We start from the raw sequence: 12,680 nt of genomic DNA, 5'->3' as shown, positions 1-12,680 counted from the left end.
ATATATATATATATATATATATATATATATATATATATATATATATATATATATATATATATATATATATATATATATATATATATATATATATATATATATATATATATATGTATATATATATATATATTACACACACACACAATTATTTTACAATATGTAAATGTAAATGTAGAATACATGCATGATGTCACAGCACAATCTTGGAGTTTAAATTCATCATATATATGTGAACGTGGAACAGCAAAACAGAAGTTAAGCACAAGAGACAAAATATTAAAAAAATGTATAAGATGTCTATGAACAAATATTAGTATTCTGCAACAAATATGTACACTACCGTTCAAAAATTTGGGGTTGGTAAGATTGTTTTTTTTAATAAATCTCTTCTGCTCACCAAGGCTACATTTATTTGATTAAAAATACATTAAAAACAGTAAAATTATAATAAAAAAAATATTATCATTTAAAATAACAATTATCTATATGAATATATTTTAAAATATAGTTTATTTTTGCAATGCAAAGCTGAATTTTCAGCATCATTGCTCTTCAGTCTTTAGTGTCTCCTGATCCTTCAGAAATCATTCTAATATGCTGATCTATTATAAACAAGGCTAAAAGCAAGGACTTTTGTACATCAGCTGACATGACGTCACATGGGAGGGCCGATGCCGTGACACAACTGTCTGAGCCGACGGCAGATTTACCACAGACAAAAGCTTTTCTCCAGGGCGAGAGCACTGGGAGAAATGTTAAAAATGCTTTCATTCTTGTTCACACACGTTTCATTCATGTATGTTTCCGTCTGGAGTTTCAGGTTGAGCAGTGTGAAATGAGACTGTGGTTGTGAAACTGAAATTTTAAGCACACAAAAACCAACTTGGACCAAATCTCCACATTTTCCAAACCAGTTTCCCCTCGAATCCATTTCAGCTTCTTCTCTGACAGCATTCTGCCTTCGTCGGCTCGGCTTTCCGAAGGAAAAATCTGCGGGATTGAAATTCATGCTATACGTTTTGTACCTTTACTCATATAAAACAACAGCTTAAGTGGAGATTGTGACACACCTTTGGTAGCAGGCGAGGAAGAGCATGATCAAAGCCACGCCCCCTAGGACTGACATCACTGACGCAACAATGGAGGAGGCGGAAAGGGGCGGAGCCACAGGTTCTGCATATGCAACAAATAAAAGCCCATTCTTGTCAGTATGCTTTTTTAGGAAAGTGCTGGTTATGGGTTTGGCAGAGGCTGCTCACCTGTGCAGGTGTGACCTCCAGGTGTGTTCAAGCACTGCAGGTGTGGAGGGCAGACGGACAGATGAGTGGAACATTCATCAATATCTGAAATTATCAATAAAAATATTTTTTAATAAACTGGATCGATCAGTCAGTTTTTAAAATTAATTTATATATTTTTTTATTTAATGATCAGTATTAATTGTTTACTATTTTATTATTAACATTTACCATTTAATTACCAATTTAATGTAATTTCATTTCATTGTCCATGAACATCCAAATATTAATATTAAATTTAGCTTGATTTGTATAATTAATATTTAATAATAATTGTCTTAATTATTTAATTTAATATTTAATATTATGTTATTTTACGTAATGTAATATTTAATATTTAACTAAATATTGTACATTAATGTTCCAACATCCAAAATAAATGTGGAGCATTCATCAATATTTGTTACCTACATATACCTACAAATAAAATAAAATGAAATAAAATTAAATTAAATTAAATTAAATTTAAAAATGTACATGAATGTTCAAATGTCCAAGAAAAATGTGAAGCATTCATCAATATTCAATATAACCAATAAAAACGTTGTTTTAATAAACTGGGTGTAAGATGGATCAGTCAATTTACAAATTTAAAAATACTTAGTTAAATTAATTAATTCCATTTTATTTTATTTGAATATTTAATTTTATTTCATATTAATTGTCTAATATTGCATGATTAATATTTACTTTTTAATTTAATATTTAATCTAATGTTATTTTATATCTTAATTTTTTTATTTAATAGTAGTATTTAATATTACATTGTTTTACGTGTAATATTTAATATAATACTTAATATGATAATACTAAATACTAATACTAACATAGATAATACTAGATAATACTAATACTAATATGATAATACTAAATATTTAATTTTATTTAATTTTATTTAATTTTATTTTATTTAAAAATGTACATGAATGTTCAAATGTCCAAAATAAATGTGAAGCATTCATCAATATTTAATATAATCAATAAATACATTGTTTTAATAAACTGGGTGTCAGATGAATCAGTCAATTTCCAAATTTATTTGGAAAAATACTTTAATTAATTAATTACATTTTATTTTATTTGAATATTTAATTTGATTTAATATTAATTGTTTAATATTGAGTGATTCATATTTACTATTTTACTATTTCCAAATTTACTTTGAAAAATACCTAATTTAATTAAATATTTAATTACATTTCATTTATTTGAATATTTAATTTTATTTAATATTAATTCTTTAGTATTATGTAATTAATATTTACTATTTTATTTAATATTTAATTTAATGCTAATTTTACTTCTTAATTATTTTAATATTTAAATTTAATATTTGATATTAATATTTCAGATTATGTTATTTTACTTGTAAAATTTTATATGTAACTAATTAAATGAACTTAAATGAAAGTAAATTTCAATTTCAGTAAATTTAATTTAATTTAAAAATGTAGATGAACGTCCAAAGTAATTGTGGAGCATTCACCAATTTTTGAAATAACCAATAAAAACATTGTTTTAATAAATTGGATGTCAGATAAATCAGCCAATTTCCAAATTTTTATTTGGAAAATACTTAATTTAATTACATTTAATTTTATTTGAATATTTAATTTGATTTAATATTGTGTGACTAATATTTACTATTTAATTTAATCTTTAATCTAATTAAATTGAACCTTGGCAGGTGGGTGGTTGTGGGGTCCACTGTTGGGTGTTGGGGTCACAGGTGATTTGTGTGGCCCCCTGGAGCAGGTATCCAGTAGGACATTGAAATATCACCGCAGATTCACACAGAACAGAAAAACCCAGATTCAATCGTGGGACTGCGCCACAGACCGGATCTGAAAATGACCCCGAAATATTGGGACAATATGAATAACACACATCAAATATGAAGATTATTTGACTGGTTTCATTCTTTGGGTCGCTAAAACCTGTGTCTGGCTCTCTCCACGCTGAAGGTTCATGTGGCCGATCCGTGTGCAGGGCAGCAGGTCGTCGGGATGGAGTGTGTGCGCGAAGGGGTCAAGGGGCACCAGCCGGATGTGTGTGTTGTCACAGATGATGCGGGACAGAGATGTGGTGCGCAGAGCGTCTCTCTGAGCGGAGCTGAACACACCTTCATTCTGCCACCAGAACCTAAACCACATTTAATAGTGTACTTCATATCACGCCAGACTGAAATAACTCAATATTGACCCTACAGTATCTTATAATAAGAGGAAGTGGGATATCATATTACCTGTCACCGTCTCGGAGCGCTCTGAACTGTTTGCCGATCAGGCAGGCCAGCAGCGGCCCCACACGGCCCCCGGCCAGAGCCGGCTCTGAAATGGCCCCAACCCACACGTCTATGTTCTTTGCTGTTCCATAGAGATGAAGCAGCTTCCTGGCCAGAAATCCATTACCCAGAATGCCTGCTAAATCAGACTCATTCATAGGTGCAGAGAGACCGCAGAGCTCACGCCACGCACTGTAACCTGCAGAGAGTGAAATAACACAGGGTAAATAAAAGTCTAGCACCACATATTATGAAAAAAAAAATTAGCGAACAATTAGTAAACAGTTCTAAATAAGGAAAGAGATAATCTCAGTAAAGTCATTTTTGTAAAATGTATTTACTATTACTCTATTTAATAAGGCCAAAGCAAGCAAAATAAATAAATAAATAAATAAATAAAATGCATCTTCTTATGTCATTTAAGTTAATTTTATTTATTTAGTTAGTTAGCTAGTTATGTAGTTAGTTATTGCACAAAAGTTTAAAAGTGTAAACATAACAGAAGTAACTTTATATTTTCTAATAAGGCAAAAATATGAAACGCTGTAGGCACAGACCAAATAAAATTTGTGGTTTTAAATTTTAAAAAAAGGAAAACCGGGACTTTTTGTAAAATGTATTTATTATAACTGTATTTGATAAGACCAAAGCAGGCAAACAAGCAAGCAAGCAAATAAATAAAATAAAATGCTTCTACTTATGTAATTTATTTATTTATTGCACATTTTTATATTTTTCTAAGTATAAACATAACAGGAGTTTGTAACTTATATTTTAACTTATATTTTATATTTTAACTTAACATTTTCTAACAAAGAAAAAATATGAAACACTGTAGGTGTTTATAAAACAGTACAGATCATATAAAATTCATGGTTTTAAATTAAAAAAATGAAAATAACCAGGACTTTTTTCAAGTATTTATTTTATATAATATAAATATTTTCTTATGTCATTTAAGTTTTGCATGGATTTTTGCAAATTATATTTTTTATTTTGCAAATTAAATTTTGCAAACACAATAAATATCTTCTTATGTCTTTTAAGTAATTTTTTTCATTTTATTTATTTATATATATATTTTTTATTTATTTATTTTGTGTAACTGAATCTTTCAGTTTTACTGTAACACTTTCAATGTAACACTGTACATGTTTATATAAAAAAGAGCTGCCTTCATAAACAAAAAAAGAAGAAGAAAAATAAACAAAAATGGCTTAGAAGTTTGAAATAAACAAACGAACAAACAAATATTTATGTCATGTTATTATTATTATAGTAATTTGTACACTTTATACTTTTTTATTGTAAACATGTCAGGAGTTATAAGAAGTTGCAACTGAAGCAACTGAATCATTACCTATAAAGAAAATAAATAAATAAATAAATAAATAAGAATACATTTGTACAAATAAATAAGTGAGCTGCCTTTTTTTTAAATAAATATAATAAAACATTTAATCCAATAAATGTACAATATTTAAATCAATACAGAAGCAAAAAGTTAAAGCTAACTAAAATGGACTATTTTAGCAAATTGTTCAGTATTTTTATGATTATTAGAGAACTTGTATTTTCCCAAATCTACTGGAAGCTAATTCTTGTGTTTTAAGCCACATATAAAAAATAAAATAATAGACTATTTTATTCTATATCTTGTACATATTAAATATGGCTTATTTTTCTTTTTCTATACATTTTGACCTGAAAATGACCTGTACAAACAAATGTGACGGCATTTGTATCACAAAAAGCATATTATGCTTAGTAGAGTGTTGCGTCAGTATGTTACCAACACATTAATGCCATCAGAATCAGTTTCAAGCATTAGTTGAGTCTCTGGTGTGCTTCAGAAGGCAGTTGCCTTTGCAGACAGTGAGGCAGCTTACTATGCTTAACTATAACTAATGACAGGCTGATGACTGGCACCTTGTAGGCCGTGATCTCGTCCCCTCTGCAGGTTTAACGCCGCCAGGTCGAGCGGCAGTCCTCCCTGAGCCTGGAAAAGCCTCTCAGTCAGTTCCTCCACCATCATCTGATCTGCGGTCTGCAGTTTAGCCGGGGACAACAGCAAACCCCGCAGCACAGGATCAATGCCACCTACACACAGAAAAACATTCATTATGCATCACCACGTCATGCTGTTGAGCAAATTATCATGCAAAATAATGAATATTAAGACAAGACATTACAGGAAAAAATGCAGTTTAAATGCAGTTTCAAACGATCCCAAATGCAGTTGTAACGATCCCAGCCGAGGAAGAAGGGTCTTATCTAGCGAAACAATCGGTTATTTTCATAAAAATAATACAATTTAAATACTTTTTACTCTCAAACGCTCATCTTGTCTTGCTCTCCCTGAACTCTGTGTATTCTGGCTCAAGACAGTTAGGGTATGTCGAAAAACTCAGATCGTATTTTCTCACTCAACTTCAAAAAACATTTCAAAATCATCCTGCATAGCTGCAGAAGTTTGGACCCAGTCTTTGCAAAGCGAACATGCGAAGATGATCAAACACCCTCAACAAAAAATGTAAAACGGCAATATAGGATGATTTTGAAGTTGAGGGAGAACATGAGACGGGAATCTGTATCTGTATGTTTTGTTACATATGTTTGAAAAATTATTGTTTTATCTAAAAAAAGATCAAATGAGACTTTTTTTCTGACAAATCTGTGTTTAGATCTCACAATTCTGAGAAAATTGTGAGATATAAAGTTGCAATGGCAAAAAAAAACTTAGAATTCACCTGTGGTGTCTTGCCTTAAGCGTGTGTGTGAAACAAACCCTCTTGCACGACTCTCCATGATGCAAACAAAGAGTGGTGTAACGGCAGAGCCGGGTGCTCAGGGCTCAACCGGTAATCGGGTCCGAGGCGGTTCACTACCGGATGCACGGTCACATGTGCAAACCGAAAGGCCGCGGTGGAGAAAATGTTGGAGATGCTGGGGTCAGCGGCAGGGTCGTAACCTTTGTACGGGGGCATGAGGGCCAGGTTGGCACTGCGGCCCAAGACACGGGGCAAGTAGTGATCCCACGTCAAGATCTTTCAAACAAGATTCAGCAAGTCATAGACATGTATAAATGAAGGAACCGTTTATTATTTTGTCAGGTTTTATCTTTTCACCTGGTGGACTGCACCCAGTATTTTTCTGGCCTCCTGGTACAGCGTGTCTGGGCTCCAGTGAGGGTTGAGTTTGTGAAGCTCCTCAGCCAATCGGTTGTGTTCTCTCAGAAAGAGCGTGTGCAAAGCGATCATACCCAAGTGCTCATTGGCCCGAGAGTCACCTGAGACACACCCACAAAAACAGCACATCAAATGGACAGTTTAAATCAAAAAGGGTGAAGGCCTAGCTGGGACATTTTTGAATAAAATGACACAAATACTGGCTTTCATTTTCTTCACATGGTGTTTTAGTTTTAATTCCCTTAACGTCTAAGGGACTTAAAAGTCCTGAAATGTTTAAGGGAAGAAATTCAAAAGCAACAACATAAATAAACAAACTAACTAAAACTACATGATTATGGAAGCAAATTACAGATTGCGAATGCTGTTACATGCTATCTAACAGCACTCAGAAAAATGCCTTCAACCTGCTTGGAAGCAGAACGATCTGTTTCCCATGGATATATTGAGTCTTTGCGTTGTCTCTGGTAGAGGGATGGGGTTGATCCGATCTCGTGGCCCGCAGGGGTCCAGATTCAGCTGTGTGCGGGTCAGGAACGGCATGAAGCCAAACCCTTGGTCTGAGTGGAACTGGTTGACGGCGAGCAGGCCGAGAGGGGACGAGAGGTTTCTTAGTGCCGCGGCGAGCCCGTCCGAGCTCCCGTACACCATGCTGGCATCCACGAATGCCGTGATGGCGTTCAGCTGCTCCCGCTGACCGAGTGGAAACATGCAACTGGGAGCAGAGCGGAAAAATGGCATGCAGCTCTGAGTCCCCATGCGAGGGTCGGAGAGAGGGATCTGAACATGAAGAAAAAAGAGATAGATGTTCAAAATGTGTACAATCCGGCATCTGTTTTTTTTAGTGGGTAATACACACCTGTATTGGAAAACATGGCGTGTCTCTGCTGCAGGTGCGTGTGCAGTCCGCTCCAGTCTTAAAGGTGGCGGTGCTGGGGCTCTGAGGGGTCAAGGTCAAGTCATGATCGATCCACTGACCCCACTCCACCAGCAGATGAGATAGAGACATGTCCAGAGAGATGTTCTCATTGTGAGTGTACAAAATCTCCTGCGACACGCTGCGGACCTGCAGAGAGAGTATGATCTGATTGAATCTGGAAGACTAAGCTTCTGTTCATAACCATTTTTGTCTCATTTTGTCTTATTTTCATCTTTAGTGACAGTAATAAAAATAAAGGTCTTTTATTGGCATCAGTGGTTCCATTAAAGCAAAACTCCACTTTCAGAACAATTAAAAAATAATTTACTCACCCCCTTGTCATCCAAGATGTTCATGTCTTTCTGTCTTAACTCGTAAAGAAATTATGGTTTTTGAGGAAAGAATTTCAGGATTTTTCTCCGTATACTGGACTTCATTGGTGCCCCAAATTTTTGAACTTCCAAAAGGTAGTTTGAATGCATCTTCAAGGGGCTCTAAACGATCCCAGCTGAGGAAGAAGGGTCTCATCTAGCGAAATGATAGGTCATTTTTTTCCGAAAAATAAAAAATTTGTATACTTTTTAAGCACAAAAGCTTGTGTAGCACAGGCTCTCGGATACGCTTCCACGATCTTACAAATCAGTGATGGGTTGTTCTTGAACGATTCGTTCATTTTGAATGAATCTTTAAAGTGACTCGAGAAGAACGAGTCATCTCAGGGAGGGATTCGTTCAGTCGCGCATGTGCAACATCCTATTAGGCTCCGTACTGGAATTAGTTCACCTGTTTTGAGTCTTCGGGTTTTTCGAGTCGTTCGTTCATCTTATGGGGCTGTCACGTGATGCTGATTTTGCTAAAATGAACGAAATGAACAAAATGACTCAAAAAAAGATTTGTTCATTTTGCTGAACGAGACTCAAAGATCCGAGCTGGTAAAATGATCCGAACTTCCCATCACTACTACGAATCACGTCTGAGTTCATCGTCTGTGTACTCCGGCTAAAAAAGGTAATGTATGGCGAAAAACTCCATCTTATTTTCTCCTACGACTTCAGAATCGTCCGACATCGGTTTACCTTTTTGTTTGTAAACAGCGTTTGACTTACTTCCACTTTCTTAGTCTTTGCACGTTCGCTTTGTAAACACTGGGTCTGTAGTTCGGCGTGACCTTTCAACATGATTCAATAGTACGTAGCGTTGTGAACGCGCATCCCAGAACCTGTGCTACACGAGCTTTTGTGCATAAAAAATATACACATTTTTATTTTCCCCAAAAAAATGACAGATCGTTTCGCTAGATAAGACCCGTTTAATTTAGAGCCCTTCGAAGCTGCATTTAAACTACATTTTGGAAGTTCAAAATCGGGTCACCAGTAAAGTCCATTATATAGAGAAATGCAAAAATGTTTTCCTTAAAAAAACATAATTTCTTTACGACTGAAGAAAGAAAGACATGAACATCTTGGATGACAAGGGGGTGAGTACATTATCTGTAAATGTTTGTTCTGGAAGTGGAGTTTTCCTTTAAAACAATAAAAGGCACATAACAAAATGGCTAAAATGTAACTAAAATTAAAATGAAAACTAAAAATATAATAATAAAAGCTAATTCAAAATATGAATAAATACCATAATAGTATATAAATGCATAGTAAGTTGCGTATTAAATTAAATTAAAATGTTAAAATATTAGTTGTATTTATTTATTTACTTACTCAATTTGGCACCATCTCCTATTGTATATAGTATGTACTATTACGCCCAAATTCACATTATAAGCAAACACTTTTTAAGGCGTAGTTCACTTCCAGAATAAAATTTTCAAGGTAATGTATTCACCCCCTTGTCATCCAAGAAGTTCATGTCTTTCTTTCTTCAGTCGAAGAGAAATAAGGGTCTTTGAGGAAAACACAGCGAAACGATTGGTTGTTTTTTTATATAAAAAAAATTAACATTTATATACCACGAATCATCTTGCACTAGCTCTGCAATTTACATCTGCGACTGTGTACTCCGGTTCAGAAAGGTAGAGTAGGGCGAAAAACTTTATCTCATTTTCTCCTCCGACGTCAAAATCGTCCGACATCGTTGTTATACCCTTTTTTGTAAAGGGCGTTTGACTTTCTTTGCATGTTCACTTTGTAAACACTGAGTCGGTACTTCCGTCTTTGTCAACATTTGTGGTTAAAAAGTTTTTACATTTTATACATTTATATATTTTTAAGAGATTGACCAATGGTTTCGCTAGATAAGACCCTTATTCCTCGGCTGGGATCGTTTAGAGACCTTTGAAGCTGCACTGAAACTGCAATTTGGATCTTCAACACTTTGATCCCCACTGAAATCCACTATATGGAAAAAAAAAAAAATCCTGGAATGTTTTCCTCAAAAACCTTCATTTGTTTCCGTTGAAGAAAGAAAGACATGAACATCTTGGATGACATGGGGGCGAGTAAATTATCAGGACATTTTAATTCAGGAATGAACTAATCTTTTAATACGAATGTAAAAACAATAATATTTACATAAAGAACACAACTATGATTATAGTCTTACAGGTGGTAGTGTGTGGTTGTGGTAGGTGTGTTGTGGGTTCCAGCCCCTGGGGGCCCCTCGAGGGTCCTCGTATTCTGGCGACAGCCAGCGGGCGTAAGGGGTGTTTGCTGCGCCCCACTGAGGGTTTTCCCTGCAAAGCCAAAAACAGCATTGATAAAACGTACCAAGCACAGAAACTGATGAACAATGATATATTTCGATATCATGTGCACCTGTTGTTGCAGTGTCCTGTGATGGTACGGTAGCGTTTGGACGGACAGTCAGATTTACACACGGGTCTCAGCGTCTCTGAGGAACAGCCTGTAACCTGCAGTATGGTCTCCATGTCTTCTGCACTTAAAAGCTCTGAAATGCACACATCAGATGTTGAAATGACTTGTATGAGCCTATAAGATCATAAATGACCCAAATCTACAAGTGTGTACCGGTGAGGTCGGGTTTGTCCATGGAGTGCGTATAAACCATCTCTCTGATCAGCTCTACCGTATTGTCCAGAAACTCAGCAGATCTGATGTGGCTTCTGGTTTTGGGGCCGATTTGCTTGAACAAGGCCAGCAGGTCACTGGGTCGGACAGAACCGTCTGATACAGATGTTTTTACCCTGATAGAAACGAAAGTGAACACAAAACAGAAGATATATAGCTGTACAGTCTTATATAGCTGTACAGTCTTACTGTATGACTACTAGTAACATTTTTTGTCTCTATTATTCTTTCTCGACTGACTGGTTGATACTTCAGTTAAATAAGTTGTGAGTCTTTATGTCTCACCTCTCACTGGTATGAGCGTATGCGGCATCTGTCAGCTCTCTGGCTTTGCGTAAAGCTTCCTGAATGAAACTAGATCCCAAATATACTGAAAAAACACCACAAAACATTTCACTTCAAAACCTGCCATTCAGTTTTTATATCTGAGCTTACAAAAAAATCTTAATAATGGAATTCAAATGTCTTATTTTGCTGTTACTAGATGTGTAAAGTATACTTCAGTACCTGTTGCATTCTGGGAAGGAAAATGAGATGTGGCTGACAGCGGCACACACAACATCACAAATAAAATCAAGCATGAGAAAGAATCCTGCAATGACAAAAATATACATGTATGCCTGCTGATACTCAAACCAAATGTTAAATCTCCAGAATTTTGCATACACAAAATCATAAACATTTTAAAAATAAAACAATACATACTCTACCGTTCAAAGGTTTTTGAACAGTAAGATTTTTAAAAAACAGTAAAATTTTGAAATATTTTTACAATTTAAAATAACTGCTTTCTATTTTAATATATTTTAAAATGTAATTTACTCCTGTGATTAAAGCAAAATGTTCAGCATCATTACTCCAGTCTTCAGTGTCACATGATCCTTCAGAAATCATTCTAATAAGCTGATTTGCGGTTTAGGAAACATTATTATTATTAACAATATTTTAAAACAGTTTATTTTTATTTTTTTTAGATTTCTTTGATGAACAGAAAGATCTGAAGATCAGCATTTATCTGAAATAAAAAGCTTTTGTAACATTACACACTATACCACTCAAAAGCTTGGAGTTCATATAAAAAAAATATAGAAATACTTTTATTTAGCAAGGATGCTTTAAATTGATACAAAGTGATTATAAAAGACATTTATAATGTTACAAAATATTTCTATTTCAGATAAATAAACTTTCTATTCATCAAAGAAACCTGAAAAATCCTACACAGCTGTTTTTAACGTAATAATAATAATAATTATAAATGTTTTTTGAGGAGCAAATCAGAATATTAGAATGATTTCTGAAGGATCATGTGACTGGAGTAATGATTCTAAAAATTTAGCTTTGAAATCACACAAATAAATTACATTTTAAATATATTCAAATAGAAAGCAGTTATTTAAAATAACAAAAATATTTAATATTTTTACTGTTTTTGCTGTACTTTGGATCAAATAAATGCAGGCTTGGTGAGCAGAAGAGACTTCTTTAAAAAACATTAAACATTTTGACTGATAGTGTATATGTAACTATAATATATAATGACATATATAACTTTATATGTGACCCTGGACCACAAAACCAGTCATAAGGAAGCTGAATAAATAAGTTTTCCATTGATGTATGGTTTGTTAGGATAGGACAATATTTGGTCGAGATACAACTATTTGAATATCTGGAATCTGAGGGTGCAAAAAAAAAAAAAACAAAAAAAAAAAAAACAAAAATCAAAATACTGAGAAAAATCACCTTTAAAGTTGTCCAAATTAAGTTTTTAGCAATGCATATTACAAATCAAAAATTACGTTTTAATATATTTATGGTAAGAAATTTACAAAATATCTTTACTTAATATCCTAATGATTTTTGGCAAAAAAAGAAAAATCGATAATTTTGACCTATACAATGTATTGTTGGCTATTACTATAAATATACCCGTGCTACCCAAGACTG

The 12,680-nt window shown here is 33.8% G+C and overlaps 1 protein-coding gene across 1 annotated transcript; it reads right to left on the bottom strand.

Annotated features, from left to right (window-relative positions):
• Window positions 1-517: 517 nt before the first annotated feature.
• Window positions 518-11,298, bottom strand: epx (eosinophil peroxidase). The gene is given in 17 exon segments (XM_051099799.1): window positions 518-990; window positions 1,071-1,173; window positions 1,260-1,343; window positions 2,978-3,142; window positions 3,236-3,262; window positions 3,265-3,440; window positions 3,544-3,781; window positions 5,512-5,682; window positions 6,371-6,629; window positions 6,711-6,871; window positions 7,178-7,550; window positions 7,630-7,836; window positions 10,246-10,375; window positions 10,458-10,590; window positions 10,671-10,846; window positions 11,016-11,100; window positions 11,238-11,298. Coding segments are annotated over 17 exon segments (2,601 nt in total). The 5' UTR covers window positions 11,293-11,298; the 3' UTR covers window positions 518-932.
• Between the last annotated feature and the right edge of the window lie 1,382 nt (window positions 11,299-12,680).

The sequence above is a fragment of the Labeo rohita genome, chromosome 25, assembly GCF_022985175.1.
Source record: "Labeo rohita strain BAU-BD-2019 chromosome 25, IGBB_LRoh.1.0, whole genome shotgun sequence".
Lineage (NCBI taxonomy): Eukaryota > Metazoa > Chordata > Actinopteri > Cypriniformes > Cyprinidae > Labeo > Labeo rohita.
This window is presented reverse-complemented; position numbering and strand designations above follow the sequence as displayed.